General features: G+C 47.1%; 1 protein-coding gene across 2 annotated transcripts in view; it reads right to left on the bottom strand.

Annotated features, from left to right (window-relative positions):
• The window catches only part of GRID2 (glutamate ionotropic receptor delta type subunit 2), a 1,038,631-nt gene that overhangs the window by 427,647 nt on the left and 592,667 nt on the right, over positions 1 to 18,317 (bottom strand). The window contains exon 3 of one of the 2 annotated variants that reach the window (XM_054382934.1): positions 6,949 to 7,233. The exons of the other annotated variant lie outside the window; for it this stretch is intronic. Coding sequence (XP_054238909.1) covers positions 6,949 to 7,233 — 285 coding nt within the window. The remainder of the gene's footprint in view (positions 1 to 6,948; positions 7,234 to 18,317) is intronic. 2 annotated transcript variants of the gene reach the window in all.

Below are 18,317 nucleotides of genomic sequence, written 5' to 3'. Positions count from 1 at the left end.
AGAGGTTGGAAGGGACCTCCAGAGATCATCCAGTCCAACCCCCCTGTCAGAGCAGCATCACCCAGGGGAGTCTGCACAGGAATGCATCCAGGTGGGGTTGGAACGTGTGATTCAGAGAAGGAGACTCCACAACCTCTCTGGGCAGCCTGCTCCAGGGCTCTGTGACACCCACAGTGAAGAAGTTCCTCCTCATCTTGAGGTGAAATCTTCTCTGTTCCAGTTTGTCTCCATTGTTCCTTGGCTTATCACTGTGCACCACCCAAAAGAGCCTGGCCCCCTCCACTTGGCCCCCTCCACTTGACCCCCACCCCTCAGCTATTGATAGACATTGATCAGATCCCCTCTCAGCCTTCTCTTCTCCACACTAAACAGCCCCAGGGCTCTCAGGCTCTCTTCCCAGGGGAGATGCTCAAGTCCCCTAAGCATCCTCCTGGTTCTCCCTTGGACTCTCTCCAGCAGGTCTCTGTCTCTCTTGACCTGGGGAGCCCCAAACTGGACACAGGATTGCAGCTGTGGTCTCAGCAGGGCAGAGCAGAGGGGGAGGAGAACCTCCCCAGCCCTGCTGCCCACACTTTTCTTGCTGCCCCCCAGGATCCCATTGGCTCTCTTGGCCACAAGGGCACATTGCTGTCCCATGCAGAACTTATCCATGGGACAGCAATGTGCCCTGGTGGCCAAGAAGGCCGACAGGGTCCCGGGATGCATTCAGAGGAATGTGTACAGCAGATCCAGGGAGGTTCTCCTTCCCTTCTACTCTGCCCTGCTGAGACCTCATCTTGAGTACTGCATTCAGTTCTGAGCTCCTCAGTTTAGGAGGGACAGGGACCTGCTGGAGAGGGTCCATTGGAGGGCTACAAGGATGATGAGGGGACTGGAGCACTGCCTGGTGAGGAGAGACTGAGAGCCCTGGGGCTGTTTAGTGTGGAAAAGATAAGACTGAGAGGGGATTTAATAAATGTTTATAAATATCTGAGGGCTGGGGGTCAGGAGGGAGGGGACAGGCTCTGCTCACTTGCTCCCTGTGATAGGACAAGGAGCAATGGATGTAAGCTGCAGCACAGGAGGTTCGACCTTAGCACAAGGGGGAGCTTCTTTACTGTAAGGGTCCCAGAGCACTGGAACAGGCTGCCCAGAGGGATTGTGGAGTCTCCTTCTCTGGAGACTTTGCAGCCCTGTCTGGATGTGTTCCTGTGTGAGCTGTGCTGGATTCCAGGGTCCTGCTCTGGCAAGGGGGTTGGACTTGATGACCTCTTTGGGTCCCTTCCAACCCCTAACATTCTGTGAGCCTGTGGGCCTGGGTTCTTAAGACAATCCTCTTTTATAAAACACAAACCAGTTCTGGGGTTTTCAAAAATATCTCACATCCAGAGATCCATCCAAGTGAATTACTGTCTCAGACATCACTAAATCATAGAATAATTAGATCTGGGTAGGACTTCAGGAGATTATACAGTCCAACCTCGTGTTCAAAGTAGGTTAAACACTGAATTCAGACTTCTCCACTAACTTCTCCATTAACAAGTGACTTTAGCTCATCTTTTCACACCCTGACTTTCTCTGCCCTTCCCTCTGTGTAAGCTCCAATAGAACCTGAGAAGAGACAATGTGCGCTGCTAACATGTTCAAAATGCTCTGAGTCTATCAATCCAATGGCAGGGGAAGGGGAGAATGTGATGCAATTTGTTTATAATGAGCTCCTGGCAAGACTGATTCCTAGGAACTGCTAAGAAAATAATGTCAACATGGGCATGAGAAAAACTCTGCCATAGATCAAAAACTGGCAGAGAGAATTAAGAACAGGAAAAAGACTGTGCCAAGCCTAATGATTTCACCTGAGACAGGGCAGTGAGAATTAGAGAGGCATGCTAGTATGAGCAAGAAGAGGGAGCATGTGATGGTTTTAAGACTGTCTTTAAGTTTTCTTCACAAAGTTCGAGCAGAGAAAGTGAAAGAATGTAAATAAATCACTACTGGGTGTAAGAAAGCAAATAATGATTATTCTAAACACTTCCATTGGAGAGGAAGAAATGTTTAAGAATCTCTACTCAAAACAAGGTGGAGCAGTTGGGCAGTCCTGCAGTCCCTCTTAGAATCATCATAGAACCATTGAATCAGTCAGGGTTGGAAGGGACCACAAGGATCAGCCAGTTCCAACCCCCCTGCCATGGGCAGGGACACCTCACACTAGAGCAGGTTGCTCACAGCCACATCCAGCCTGGCTGCAAAAATCTCCAGGGATGGGACCTCAACCACCTCCCTGGACAACCCATTCCAGGCTCTCACCACTCTCATGGGGAAGAACTTCTTCCTCATGTCCAGTCTGAATCTCCTCACTTCCAGCTTTATTCCATTCCCCCCAGTCCTTTCACTACCTGATAGCCTAAAAAGTCCCTCCTCAGCTTTCTTGTAGTCCCCTTCAGATACTGGAAGGCCACAAGAAGGTCACCTTGGAGCCTTCTCTTCTCCAGACTGAACAGCCCCAACTCTTTCAGTCTGTCCTTATAGGAAAGGAGCTCCAGCCCTCTGCTCATCCTCGTGGCCCTTCTCTGGACACCTTCCAGCATGTCCATATCCCTCTTGTAATAGAGGCTCCAGAACTGGACACAGAGCTCCAGGTGTGGTCTCAGCAGAGTAGAGCAGAGGGGGAGAATCCCCTCCCTGGCCCTGCTGGCCACACTTCTCTTGCTGCAGCCCAGGCTCTGCTTGGCTCTCTGGGCTGCAAGTGCTCACTGCTGGCTTCTGCTGAGCTTCTCATCCCCCAGCACCCCAAGTCCCTCTTCTCAGGGCTGCTTTCCAGCCAGTCCCTGCCCAGCCTGCATTTGTGCTCAGGATTGCCTCGACCCAGCTGCAGGACCTTGCACTTGGTCTTGTTGAACCTCATGAGGTTGCCATGGGCTCACCTCTCCAGCCTGTCCAGGTCCCTCTGGTTGGATCCCTTCCCTCCAGCTGTCTGCTGCACCACACAGCTTGGTGTCATCAGCAAACTTGCTGAGGGTGCACTCAATGCCTCTGTCCATGGCACCAACAAAGATACTGAACAAGCCTGGTCCCAGGACAGATCCCTGAGGGACTCCACTTGTCCCTGGCCTCCACTGGGACATGGAGCCATTGACAGCCACTCTTTGGGTGCAGCCATCCAGCCAGTTCTTTATCCATCTCGTGGTCCATCCATCAAACCTATGTGTCACCAGTTTGGAGACCAGGATGTGGTGTGGGACAGTGTGGAAGGCTTTGCTCAGGTCCAGGTCAATGACATCAGTTGGCCACCCCTCATCTGTTAATGTTGTCACCTGTTCATAGAAGGCCACCAGGTTTGCCAGGCAGGATTTGCCCTTGTTGAAGCCATGCTGACTGGCTGACTGCATGTCTTCTCTCAGTCTGCCTGCTTCTTCTCTCTCCTGCCTGAAGATAACACACATACTGACCTTGACAAGCTAAGTCTAAGGAACATCTCTCTGCTTCTTGGCTTTCTTCCCTTTTGCCTGCTCTGGGGGAGGGGGCAAAAGGAGGAACAACCCCTCGAGGAGGGCCCGAGGGCTTTGTTGTTTTTTTTGTAGATTGTACATATTTGCAAATGTTGTGACTAGTGTCTATTTGTACATATCCATTGCATTTCATCATAGACTGCAGTGTGGCCTGTAAATACAGCTTGCATTAGCTTCCAGACTGAGCTAGCCTGGTTATTGTTGGTGTGGGAGGGGGATTTCAGCTCTCATACTGTGACAGAGCGGAGTGACAGAGAACAGCTCTCATGGTAATGGAAATAAAAAGTGAGGCCTTAGGTTAGAGGTGGTGATCTGAAATCTCTGCTGCCTTGCTCCTTGGTTAAAGTGCAGGAGGACACAGCCAATGAAATCAGCAACAGAACATTGCATAAAGAAACTGCAGGCAGCAAAAAGAATACAGAAAAGGCTTGCTGCTTGAGGATGGCTGCTGAAATCAAGAATTTAGCACAGTTTAAAGAAAGCTTCTACTGTTGCTCAGGTAATGGCCATGTTCGGACTTGCAGGTTCACTTAAAATTCAGCTCTCACTAAAAATTTTTTTCTGTTCATGGTAGCAGTCCCAAGCTATGTGCACTCAGATATGGAAAACACAAAAGCAATCTGTCCCCCAAACCTCCAATGGCATAAATGGTTAGAAAAGGGAAAGACTGCTCAGAATATATGAAATGGAGTGGGTACAAAGGAGGGCCACAAAAATGGTTGGAACACCTCTCCTATGAGGACAGGCTGAGGGAGCTGGGGGTGTTCAGCCTGCAGAAGAGGAGGAACCAGGGAGACCTAAGAGCAGCCTGCCAGGACCTGAAGGAGGCTACAGGAAGGCTGCAGAGAGTCTGTTTGCAAAGGGCTGCAGGGACAGGATGAGGGACAATGGCTTCAAACTAGAGCAGAGCAGATTGAGATTGGATGTTAGGAACAGGTTCTGCACCATGAGAGTGGTGGAACAGTGGAACAGGTTGCCCAGGGAGGTGGTTGAGGCTCCTTCCCTGGAGATATTGAAGGTGAGGCTGGACGAGGCCCTGGGCAACCTGATCTGGTTGGGGATGTCCCTGCTGACTGTGGGGAGGACAGACTGGATGAGCTTTGGAGGTCCCTTCCAACCCAGACCATTCTATGATTCTATAAATAATACTAAATAAATTACTACCCCTCCCCCCAACTTTTAGCTGTAAGCTTTTGGGATTTTTTTTTTTGGGGGGGGTGTATGTTCCTTATCCTATGACTAATAGCATTTAGGTGATGGTTTGTTATACCTGAGAAATTCTCCTATTCATCACTTTCTATCCTTCTAATTTAAGCATTTTATTATGCAGTCAGAGAACCAAAATCAATAACATCTGACCTGAATGAAACAGATATTATGCACAGCAACCTGCTGAAGTGAGCAGTTTCCCATAACTTAAGGATTTTAAAAGATTTTAACTTTGAAAATAAGTTTTAAATCGTTCACTCAAGCCAGTTATGAGGGCTTGTGAATAATGGATGCCTATGAAGAAAACAGGTCTGCTGCAGAGCAGTTTCCATAAGGGGAAAAAAAAAAAAAAAAAGACATGATAAAATTAGCAAAATAATGAACCTGTACTGGAGCAATCTGTCCAGCTCTCCTCTCAGTTGTAGAAAAATCCCTGTACCAAAGCTGGCTGAGTCACAGAGCTGCTGGGCACAGTCTTGGGATGCTGTGTTCTGTGCCACACTTACTCTGTCACACAATAACCATCAATCCAGCAGCTGTCAGGAGCGCTGGATGAGCTCAAGGAAGAAAGAACATTGTCTTCTTCAGGCCCTCCTCCTCAAGCTTTCTGCTCTACAGAAGCTGGTTCTTACATTTATGAATAGCAGCTCACCCTTGCCAAGGCCTCTGACCTATATTCACCTCTGCTTCAGTTATGGCCATTTAATGTATGCCAACAAACAGGAGAGATTCACTGCACAGAAATGATTCTACAGGATGTGAAAGGCTTACACACTGACTCTTGAATCACCTCTGAAAAACGAGAGAGCTTGCTAAAATATTTTATGCTTCACAAATGCTGACAGAAGAGAAATCCAGAGAAATTCTCCATTTATCACAGAATCACAGAATGTGAGGGGCTGGAAGGGACCTCCAAAGCTCATCCAGTCCAAGCTCCCTGCCAGAGCAGGAGCACCTAGAGCAGATCACACAGGAACACATCCAGGCAGGTTTGGAATATCTCCAGAGAAGGAGACTCCACAACCTGTCACCCTCACAGGGAAAAAAATTCTTCCTCTTGTATTGGCTAAGTCTAACAAAGGAATTATCAAATAAACCTGCAAAAGTTGATGGATTTTGGAAACAGATTTCTCTGAGGTGCAGTGATCTGCTGTCACAACCATCAATGTTCACAAGCACAGAATCACAGAATGAATCAGGTTGGAAAACACCTTCAAGATCATCAAGTCCAACCTATCACCCAACACCATCTAATCAACTAACCCATGGCACTGAGTGCCTCATCCAGGCTGGTTTTAAACACTTCCAGGGACAGTGACTCCACCACCTCCCCAGGCATCCCATTCCAAAGGTAAATCTCTCTTTCTGGGAAGAATTTCTTCCTCACATCCAGCCTAAACCTTACTCCAGCCTAAACATTAGTCTGTGAAATACAGCAAAGCACAGCCAGATGTTTATATTTGGTTTCTGAAGAAACACCATGGGCTTATCACAGAATCACAGAATCAACCAGGTTGGAAACCGACCTCAGAGATCATCAAGTCCAACCTATTACCTAAATACCTCACACCTCCTGACAACTAAACCATAAGCCATGGCTCCAAGTGACACATCCAATCTCTTTTTGAGCGTCTCCAGGGATGGTAACTCCACCACCTTCCTGGCAGCCCATTCCAATGGTCAATTACTCTTTCTGGGAAGAACTTTCTCCTCACCTCCAGCCTAAATTTCCCCTGGTGCAGCTTGAGACTGTGTCCTCTTGTTCTGGTGCTGGTTGCCTGGGAGAAGAGCCAAAGCCCCACCTGGCTACAACCTCCCTTCAGGGAGTTGTAGAAAGCAATGAGGTCTGCCCTGAGCCTCCTCTTCTCCAGGCTAAACACCCCCAGCTCCCTCAGCCTCTCCTCACAGGGCTGTGCTCCAGACCCCTCCCCAGCCTTGCTGCCCTTCTCTGGACACCTTCCAGCATCTCAACATCTTTCTTAAACTGAGGAGCCCAGAACTGGGCACAGCTCTCAGGGTGTGATCTAAGCAATGCTGAGCACAGTGCAGAATGACTTCCCTGCTCCTGCTGACCACACTATTCCTGATGCAGGCCGGGATGCACATTGGCCTTCTTGGCCATCTGGGCACACAGCTGGCTCATGTTCAGCTGCTGTCAACCAGCACCCCCAGGTCCAACAATCTATCAGAATGCTATAAAAATGTACCATGACTGCTTACCACCGAGTTATGGAAACAGTAAATAAATACTTACCATAGTCATTGTCATAAAAAACAATGAATTTCTGCCAGGCATATTCAGTGACCACCCTCAAGATGACATCGTTCAGGTAGACAGGGGGCCGGACGGCGAGCGTGTAGTCGTCGTTGCGGCTGCTCCTGGTGAGCCCGCAGCCGCTCCTGGGCGTTCCGGCCGTGGAGCGCTGGATGAAGAGGTGAGGGATGTGCATGGCGTCTGCCAGCGACTGCAGGGATCCTGCTGAGGTGCAGCCGATGGAGCTGACAAGGGCCAGGATGCCTTGGTTCATCAGGTCACAGGCTGGAAGAAAACACAGTGATGTTCAGGGTAAGGGTGGTACAGGGGCTCTTGAAACACAGGCACTGGGAATTAAAACAGGACAGGTTCTGTCGAGTGAAACGTGGATAAAGTTTTGCACCTCGCATAATTCAGACTGTGATGTTTTTTTAAGACTGTCTTTTTAATTTTTCTTCTCAAAGTTCAAGCAGAGAAAGTGAAAGAATGTAAATAAGTCACTATTGGGTGTAAGGAAGCAAAATAATGATTATTCCAAACACTTCTATTGGAGAGATGGAAATGTTTAAGAATCTTTACTCAAAGCAAGGTTGGGGAGTTGGGCAGTCTGGGACTTGGCTTGCTGGGCTTCTGTCTGCTGTTTCTCCTTTTCTGGCTGAAGATAACACACTGACCTTGACAAGCTAAGTCTAACAACCTCTCTGCTTCTTGACTCTCTGCCTCCTGCCAGGGGGGTCTGGGGGGATTCCTTCTGGCTGGGGGGGAGGCCCCTTGGGGAAAGCAAAGGGAGCTTGGTTGTGCTTTTCTGTTGATTTGTAACTGTTGTGACTAGTGTCTATTTGTACACATCCATTGCATTGCATCACAGATTGTAGATTTGCCTGTAAATACAGCTTGCATTTGCTTCCAGACTGAGCTAGCCTGGTCATTGTCAGTGTGGGACAGGGATTTCAGCTCTCACACTGTTACACAGACCTAAAATGCATTCATTTCACAAGGCTCCCTAGTCACTTTGAGTTGTCTTGTGGTGAAAGCTAGAAAGATGCCCGAGTTCACTTTGTCCAGAAATGAATTATCTCTTGGAAATGAGACCCAGCCCTGGGTCTTCAGAGGAACATTAAGAACTGATTCTGGCTACCAAATTAACTCAATTGCCCTAGAAGTTGAACACTCCTCAAAGTTTAACACAACAGCTCCATGAACAGGATCTTTGCATTACACAGAGAAAATATGAAGAAATAGCAGCTCAGGCTTGCTATCAATTTTTCAAGACAACTGAATATGATTATTTATATCAACTTGTCCAAGCAAAAACTCAGTTGCTTCTGGGTTTTAAGAGGGGCTTGCAATAATCTTAGGCAATTTTTTTTTCTTTAAAAACAAAACCAAAGTCAAGCTAGTCTTATGAATGGCAAAGGGTCCTCACAATTCAGTGAACTGGTTATATACATTTAGTCTCCTCACTTCCATGAGAAAGGCAGGGGAGTTGTTTAGGCAAAAAAAATACAGTAACTTATAACTAATGGTATTGTTAACGCAGGCTGAGTTACAACAGTCAAAGTACAATCATAGAACTGTTAGGGTTGGAAGGGACCTCAAGGATCATCTAGGTCCAACCCACCTGCCATGGGCAGGGACACCTCACACTGCAGCAGGTTGCTCACAGCCACATCCAGCCTGGCTGCAAAAACCTCCAGGGATGAGGCTTCCACCACCTCCCTGGGCAACCTCTTCCAGTGCTTCACCAGCCTCCTGGAGAATAACTTCTTCTTAACATTCAATCTGAATCTACCCATTTCTAGTTTTGCTCCATTCCCACCAGTCCTATCACTACTTGACACCCTAATATGTCCCTCCCCAGCTTTCTTGTAGCCCCCTTCAGACACTGGAAGGCCACAAGAAGGTCTCCTGGGAGCCTTCTCTTCTCCAGACTGAATAGCCCCAATACTGATGACATTCACAGTAATACCGAAGGTGTTTATCGTGAATAATGTTAATGCAATCAATAAATATCAAAAGAATTAGTAGTGATTAGGTCTGCAATTTTGAAGCATTACCCTGTGAAATAAAGCAAAGCAGAGCTAGATGTTTATACTGGGTTTCTGAAGAAACAACGTGGGCTTATCACAGAACCACAGAATCAACCAGATTGGAAAAAGACTTCAGAGATCATCAAGTCCAACCTATTACCTAATCCCTAACACCTCCTGGCAACCAACCCATGGCTCCAAGTGCCATATCCAAGCTTTTTTTGAACACCTCCAGGGATAGTGACTCCACCACCTCCCTGGGCAGCACATTCCAATGGTCAATTACTCTTTCTGGGAAGAACTTTCTCCTCACCTCCAGGCTAAAATTCCCCTGGTGCAGCTTGAGACTGTGTCCTCTTGTTCTGCTGCTGGTTGCATGGGAGAAGAGCCCAAGCCCCACCTGGCTACAACCTCCCTTCAGGGAGTTGTAGAGAGCAATGAGGTCTCCCCTGAGCCTCCTCTTCTCCAGGCTAAACACTCCCAGCTCCCTCAGCCTCTCTTGGGGCTCTCATCAGACCTCTCATCAGCCTCGTTGCCCTTTTAAGGGCTTGGTGTATAGTTACCCAGAACACATCTGAATCAACATTTTGAAATACTGAGTTTGGCACTGGCAAAGCTATATGTGCAGTGAAGCAGAGTTGGCACATGTAAATTAGCTAATGGGACAGCAAAGTGTAATGGTTTACATCAGCACAAAGCAGGTCGAACTGACCCAGTGGGTTAGCCTGGCTGTTTTCCCAACACAGAAGTGAGGGAAAAGTAACATACAAAAACTCGGGATTGATCCCCAAAAAAGTGAGATAAGAATAGAGTTTACCGAGCAAAATCAGACAACCATGGTACAAAATGCACAATTCCCTCAACCTATTTGCAGAACAAGCACATCACAAAGCAGCAGCAAGCAGAAGCAAGAGACCCAAAAGCCCAAGCCAAGAAACTGCTTCCCCATCCCTGCTTGCCCTGCCACTGTCCCAACAGAAAAGACGACACCCAAGAACCTGGAGCCCAGAAGCAGCAACCAGAATAGGAAGCCTCCCATGTTGCAATCTGAACTTCAAGCCCCAGCCAATATTTTCCTTTTTGAAGCTGGCATGACTGCAGCACAGTATGGATAGCAACAGGTTGAACTCAATCCATGACAAATATGCATTTACATATGAATATCTAATGCTAAACTGTTCTCAAGGGTTAGGGCTGGGCTGGCCACTGAGTGCTCTCTATTAACCTCTCTACCTTCCCAAAGGGATGAGAAAGGGAATAAAGGTGAGAGACCAATAGACTGGAAAAGAAAACTAAAACTACTGTAATGAAATAATAATAATAAAATGAAATACATATACAAAAGCAATAGTACAACCAATGCCCCTGATGGCAATTATGTCACTGTCACTACTGATGCTGTGACAGAAGTCCCAGACAGCTCTCAGCAGCAGATGGGAACCAGGCTCAAGAGCCCAATCTGGAACTCATAGATCAGGATCAGGGGCAGAACAAAGTTCTGGTCAGATGCCAACCACTGAAGAAGAGGTTTGAGCTTCATGATGCCTTTATACCACATATGACATACATGGAATGGACACCTGATTGGCCAGTTTAGGGTCACCTGAACCATCTGCTCTTCCCCACACGTGTGGCTTTTCACTCTCTGCACCCTATGCAAGTAGGTCACAAGTAGCAGTGACCTTGATCTGCTCAACAATCACAGGCTCACAGGATGTTAGGGGTTGGAAAGGACCTCCAAAGATCATCAAGTCCAACCCCCCTGCCAGAGCAGGACCTTAGAATCCAGCACAGGTCACACAGGAATGCATCCAGATGGGACTTGAAAGTCTGCAGAGAAGGAAACTCCATCACCTCTCTGGGCAGCCTGTTCCAGTGCTCTGGGACCCTCACAGTGAAGAAGTTCCACCTCATGTTGAGTCCTTGGTACTAAGTAGAAAGCAGATGCTGAATGCCAAACCCTGCTGTTAATTTCAGAAGATGCAGCCACTTAGAAGAGTCTAAGCTGAAAAGTAAAACCACCAAAGAGAATTAGCTCTGTTGGAATTCAAGGCAGGACAACTGTGCCATTTCTTATTTTGCAGGCATATTCTGTGCACACAACAGGTGCAGGCAGAAACAAGAATCCACATATGGGAATGTATTTCCCTAAAAATATGAAAACATATTTTAGTGCCAGACCTGTTGTCTCATATCATATGGTTCTTACTTACAGCCAGGAATGGTTTACTTTGCAAATGCTTATTGGTCTCACTGGGAATATTTACAGTGTGTTTAGTCTGGAGAAGGGAAGGCTGAGAGGGGATCTGATCAATGTCTATCAATAGCTGAGGGGTGGGGGTCAAGTGGAGGGGGCCAGGCTCTTTTGGGTGGTGCACAGCAATAAGCCAAGGAACAATGGAGACAAACTTGACCAGAGAAGGTTTCAGCTCAACATGAGGAGAAACTTCTTTCCAGTGAGGGTGACAGAGCCCTGGAGCAGGCTTCCCAGAGAGGTTGTGGAGTCTCCTTCTCTGGAGACTTTCCAATCCCACCTGTGCAGTCTCCCCTGGGTGATGCTGCTTTGGCAGGGGGGTTGGACCTGATGATCTCTGGAGGTCCTTTCCAATCTCTAATGTACTGTGATACTGTAATACTGTGAATGGAGTTCCACATTTGGGTCCATGAGGAGGCTGACTTGGTAGACAAAGGACAGCACCAGGGGTCACAAACGCAGAGAACCACCTTCTCATAAAGTCAGTGCATTATCCTCCTTAAGATACAGAGATCTGGAACATGTCCAAGTGGATTTCCAGGGCATAGAGATGCCACTGAGACTCTACTTGATGGCAACACTTTTAAGTTACTCCATGCAGAAAATTACAGGAAGGCAAGTGTTTCTGTAGAGAGGTTTCAAAGCCCTTTGGCTTAGGATAAAGTGTTCCCTCTGCACATGCTCTGAATGTAGCTCAGGCTTTGGGCCAGCTTCTAGGCTTCAGGTTAAAGTTAATTTTTCAATGACCACAGTATCCATTTTCAGAAAGTCCTAAATATCTTAAGCCAGCAAAGTGATCTTGTAGCCAAGAAGGCCAATGCCATTCTGGGGTGGATTAGAAGGGCTGTGGTTAGTAGGTTGAGAGAGGTTCTCTTCCCCCTGTACTCTACCCAGGTGAAGCTGCATCTAGAGTATTGTGTCCAGTTCTGGGCCTCTCAGTTCAGGAAGGACCTCAGGGAACTGCTTGAGAGAGTCCAGCACAGAGCCACAATGATGATTAGGGGAGTGGAACATCTTTCTCATGAGGAGAGCCTGAGGGAGCTGAGGGCTCTGTTGCTTGGAGAGGAGAAGCCTAACACATGGTCCCCTTCCTCTTGGTGCCCAGCCCTCGGATATTTGCAGACATTGATTAGATCCTCTCTCAGAGTTCTCTTCTCCAGACTAAACAGACCCAGGTCTCTCAGCCTCTCCTCTCAGGGCAGTGCTCCAGTCCCTTCAGCATCCTTGTAGCCCTCCCCTGGGCTCCTTAAACAGAAATAGCAATTCTACAATATAGACACATACAAATTAAAGCCTATAGGATAATGGCAAACTACTGTGTGCAATATTCACATAGTCCTTAGCCAAACAGAACTTCTGCTAGCTTCAGTGGAAGAACTGATTGGAAAAAAGCACAAGGCCAAGGTTTACTTGTTTTATTAACCCTTTTTCTGCCTCACAAATGGAAGCTATTTTAAATCCTTTTCCTCGGGATCCAAACCTTTCAACTGTATCTTAGCAACTGCCAAAGAACTGTAGTTGAAACATATTAAAAATCCTGGCTGCAGTTCCTTCTTGAGCCTGAAATACCCAACTTATTCTGTGTCCTACCTGCATTAGAAAATACAAATTTTATCTCTCTCTCTCTCTCTCTATCTCTCTCTCTATCTCTATCTCTATCTATCTCTCTCTCTCTGTCTATCTCTGTATCTGTATCTCTATATCTCTATCTCTCTCATCTCTATCTCTTTCTCTATCTCTATCTCTATCTCTATCTCTATCTCTATCTCTATCTCTATCTCTATCTCTATCTCTATCTCTATCTCTATCTCTATCTCTATCTCTATCTCTATCTCTATCTCTATCTCTATCTCTATCTCTTTATCTCTATCTCTATCTCTATCTCTATCTCTTTCTCTATCTCTATCTCCATCTCTATCTCTATCTCTATCTCTATCTCTATCTCTATCTCTATCTCTATCTCTATCTCTATCTCTATCTCTATTATCTTTATCTCTGTCTCTATCTCTCTATCTCTATCTCTATCTCTATCATCTCTATCTCTATATCTCTGTCTCTGTCATCTCTATCATCTCTATCTCTCTATCATCTCTCTCTGTCGTCTCTCATTCTCTCTCTCTCTCTCTCTCTCTATCTCTCTATATCTATCATCTCTACACAGATCTTCAGCTGAAGAATGGCTTTAGCTATCACCTCCTCTGGCAGATGAGCATTAGTATGCTCCCCCAAAAGTGTCGCAGTTTTTCAAGTTGCCTGTGGTTGAGAAGTAAAAAGAGGCTGCAGTGCTGACAGACATGGAAAAAGGAGAATCTGCCAGACAGCAATGTTGTAGAAAAGCTCAATATGAATTAAGATAGGAGTGAAGAGGGGTGGAGAAAGGAGGTGGTTAAATGGGTTAAAGCCAGGCAGTGACATTAATTGAAGGACTAAGGGCACATCACAAAACAAACTTCTACAGTCCTGGCATCCCAGCAGGGATGTCTGTCTGCAAAATAAACACAGCCTGTTGGAGGAACAAAGGATGCAAAGAAATCCAGACTTGTATTCCAAGCATTATGCCAAATACTCCTTTGGTGCTGTGCTGATTGCTTAACTGACACAAACCAAACCTCACCTACTGCCAGCAGCCTTGCTTCAAGTGTTGCCTGATCAATTTCCTTCCCTCCATTCAACAAGAAGAGAACTTTTCATTTCTTGTGTTACCAGTGGTAGATTACACTTGAGTACCCAGTTAATGATGAAGCATGCACTACTTTTGTGTACTCTGAGGAGGTCTGAGGAGGCCTGAGGAGGCCACAAAAATGCTCAGGGAGTTGGAGCACCTCTGTTATGGCAACAGGCTGAGGGAGCTGGTGGTGTTCAGCCTGGAGAAAAGAAGGCTTCAGGGAGACCTAATAATGACCTTGCAGCACCTGAAGAGAGTCTGCAAGAAGGATGGAGAGAGAAAGTTAACAAAGGCCTGCAGTGATAGGATGAGGGGCAATGGTCTGGAATCAGAGAAGATCAGATTTAGATTGGATGTTAGGAACAAATTCTGCACCATGAGGGGGCTCAGGGAGGTGGCTGAGGCTCCTTCCCTGGAGAAACTCAAGGCATGGATGAGGCTGGACGAGGCCCTGGGCAACCTGATCTAGTTGGGGATGTCCCTGCTGACTGCAGAGGGTTGGACTGGATGAGCTTTGGAGGTCCCTTCCAACCCAGACCATTCTGTGATTCTGTTATTCCTCCATCCCTTAGCCCATCTTTGTCCATATACTGTTGGTGAATATTTCCCTAACCAGCACTGTCTGAAACATTACCAAGCAGCACACAGTGTCTGATATCCTTTTTAATAGCCAGTTTGCCTGCTGCACAGCAGACAATTGCTGCATAGCAGCAATTATACAGGAACAAAAAGGCTGAATCTTAAAGCAGCTTAATACAAAAGACAATTGTATCAAAAAATAGCATCCTGACAAAATCATGGGGATTGGATGTTAGGAAGAAGTTCTTCACTACGAGGGTGGTGGAAGAGGTTGCCCAGGGAGGTGGTTGAGGCTTCTTCCCTGGAGATATTCAAGGTAAGACTTCATGAGGCCCTGGGCAACCTGATTTAGTTGGGGATGTCCCTGCTGACTGTGGGGAGGTCAGACTGGATGAGCTTTGGAGGTCCCTTCCAACCTGTGCCATTCTAAGACTCTATGGTTCTATGATAGTCTGGTTCCTTTTCTGTGGAAGTCTGTAGAGAAGTGTTGGGGAAAAGAAATCAACCACAAAACCTGTTTAATCCTTGACCGTCAACAATTGTCCTTTCAGGGACTTGCTCAAAATAATCCAGGGCATCATTCTTGTTCAGAGAATAAAACACTGAACTTGATGCTATTTGACAAAAATCACCCTTCCCTTGCCATCTCTCACTCAGTGTGTCTGGCAGTTTTCCCTCCCAGATTTCCTATCCCAGATTGAGCTTTCACAGAATGGTTTGGATTGGAAAGGACCTCCAAAGGTCATCTACTCCAACCCCCTCTGCAGTGAGCAGGAACATTCTCTGCTAGATCAGGTTGCCCTGATTCCTGTCGAGCCTGACTTTGAATATCTCCAGAGATGAGGCTGCTACCACCTCCCTGGGCAACCTGTTCCAGTGTTCCACTACCCTCCTGATGTAGAACCTGTTCCTAACATCCAATCTCAATCTGCTCTGCTCTAGTTTGAAGCCATTGCCCCTCATCCTATCACCACAGGCCCTCATCAACAGTCCCTTTCCAGCCTTCTTGTAGCCCCCTTCAGGTACTGAGAGGCCTCTATTTGGTCTCCCCAGAGCCTTCTCTTCTCCAGGCTGAAACTTTACCTTCTTATCTGCTTTTCTGTCCCCTGAGCACTGGCTGTCCCATTGTACAATTTCCCTCTCTCCTTAGGATCTGCTCCAGCCAGACAAAGCAACCTGCTCTCCATTTTCATGTTTCCTCCTCCACCTCTTCTTTTTTGCTTTTTATTTTTCTCTTTTTTCTTCTTTTATTTTTTCCTTTTTTTTTTCTTTTTATTCCCTCTTTTTTTTTTTTTTTTTCTCAACAACTTCAATCCTACCTCCTCCAATGTGAAAAACTAAGCAGATCTAGAAGACTTGGCAGTGGACTAAGAATCTGGAGGCTCATATCCCAGTCCCACCTCTACTGCATGACTAATTTGAGATGAGTAATTCAATTTCTCTTGTGCTTTGGTGACACTTTGGTGCCATCTTTGTGAAACACCTGTGCATGATCTAAATACAAAGGATTACATTCCTGCTCCCCTTCCAACCACTCTTTCCAAGGTTAGAAAGCCAATTTCTTAGCCCAGCTGATACTGCCAGAAGCTCCTTCATTTCCATTCTCTTTTGTGAATGCTCATGTTTCATAGCTCCCCTTTCTGGCCCAGACTATTAGTATGGAGACAACAGGCTCTGTTGGAGAGATGCAATGGGAAGCACAATACCACAACCTAGTCTGGTAGCATTAGTCTGATTGGAAGCCCTACAATGGAAAGAGCTGCCTGTGCTGTCCTGGATGAGCTTGGCATTCTCCCAAGCATAGAGAGCACTGCACAATACTGCTCAAAATGAGACTATCCCCCCATAGCTTTCGCTGGGAAAGTTTTTCGTAGAATCATAGAATCAGCCAGGTTGGAAGAGACCTCCAAGCTCATCCAGTCCAACCTAGCACCCAGCCCTATCCAATCAACCAGACCATGGCACTGAGTGCCCCATCCAGGCTTCTCTTGAACATCTCCAGGGATGGTGACTCCACCACCTCCCTGGGCAGCACATCCCAATGGCAAATCTCTCTCTCTGGGAAGAACTTCCTCCTAACTCCCAGCCTAGACCTCCCCTGGTACAGCTTGAGACTGTGTCCCCTCTTGTTCTGCTGCTGGTTGCCTGGGAGAAGAGCCCAACCTCCACCTGGCTACAACCTCCCTTCAGGGAGTTGTAGACAGCAATGAGGTCTGCCCTGAGCCTCCTCTTCTCCAGGCTAAACACCCCCAGCTCCCTCAGCCTCTCCTCACAGGGCTGTGCTCCAGACCCCTCCCCAGCCTCATTGCCCTTCTCTGGACATGTGCCAGTCCCTCAACATCTCTCTTGAATTGAGGAGCCCAGAACTGGACACAGCACTCAAGGTGTGGCCTGACCAGTGCTGAGCACAGGGGAAGAATAACCTCCCTTGTCCTGCTGGCTACACTATTGCTGATCCAGGCCAGGATGCCACTGGCTCTCCTGGGCACACTGCTGGCTCATGTTCAGCTACTCTCAACCAGCACCCCCAGGTCCCTCTCTGCCTGGCTGCTCTCAGCCACTCTGTCCCCAGCCTGTAGCACTGCTTGGGGTTGTTGTGGCCAAAGTGTAGAACCCTGCACTTAGCCTTGTTCAGTCTCATCCCATTGGCCTCTGCCCACCCATTGAGCCTGTCCAGGTCCCTCTGCAGAGCCCTCCTACCCTCCAACAGATCAACACTGCTCCTCACTTGGTGTCATCTGCAAACTTACTGATGGTGGACTCAATCCCCTTGTCCAGATGTTCAATAAAGATATTGAACAGGATGGGGCCCAGCACTGATCCCTAGGGGACACCACTAGTGCCTGGCTGACAACTGACAGTGGCACCATTCACCACCACTCTCTGAGACTCTCTGAGCCTGGACCTCCAGCCAGTTCTTGACCCATTTCCCAAAGCTGGGGAGGGACTTTTTAGGATCTCAGGTAGTGACAGGACTGGGGGGAATGGAATAAAGCTGGAAGTGGGGAGATTCAGACTGGATGTGAGGAAGAAGTTCTTCCCCATGAGAGTGGTGAGAGCCTGGAATGGGTTGTCCAGGGAGGTGGTTGAGGCCCCATCCCTGGAGGGGTTTAAGGCCAGGCTGGATGAGGCTCTGGCCAGCCTGATGTAGTGTGAGGTGTCCCTGCCCATGGCAGGGGGGTTGGAACTGGATGATCCTTGTGGTCCCTTCCAACCCTGACTGATTCTATGATTCTTGGAAAAAAGAAAAAAAGGAAAGAAAAAAAGAGGCAATTCTACTAGAGAAGTGAACTGAATAGAGCAATTTGAAGAGCAAACAATACTGGGGCCAGATCTTGCCTTTGCCATGAGAGAGGGAAACTGATTCTACATCAAGATAAAAGAGCTTTGCACGTGAATAAACAGAAGGATGGAAGAGAGTACATCAGCCACAGAAAAAAAAAATAAAAACATGGATGTGAAAAACCTGAGCAGTCTGTAGGAGTTCAGAACATCAGTTCCTTCAGCAACTTAGCCACTCAGGAAAACCTCAGACGAGTCAAAACAACTATCACCATTATTATTTGCTAAGAATAGACATTTGTGCTCGTTTCTCTTTCTGACACACAGAATAACCATCATGATAGGAACAAAAATATCAACCACTTTTGATAGAGCACTTTATTTGTAGCTCTGCAAATGCTTTGAAGAACAGCTCAGCATCTTCGTCTCTATTTCACAGAAAAAAAACAACAAAAAAAACAACATCAAAAATTATTTGCCTAGGGGAACTGTGTGACCAAGGTCAGAAAGCAAAGCAAGGAAATTGATTTCCATGCCAAGCTAAAACATGCAGAAAGAC

Source organism: Indicator indicator, chromosome 8 (assembly GCF_027791375.1).
Source record: "Indicator indicator isolate 239-I01 chromosome 8, UM_Iind_1.1, whole genome shotgun sequence".
NCBI classification, from domain to species: domain Eukaryota; kingdom Metazoa; phylum Chordata; class Aves; order Piciformes; family Indicatoridae; genus Indicator; species Indicator indicator.
This window is presented reverse-complemented; position numbering and strand designations above follow the sequence as displayed.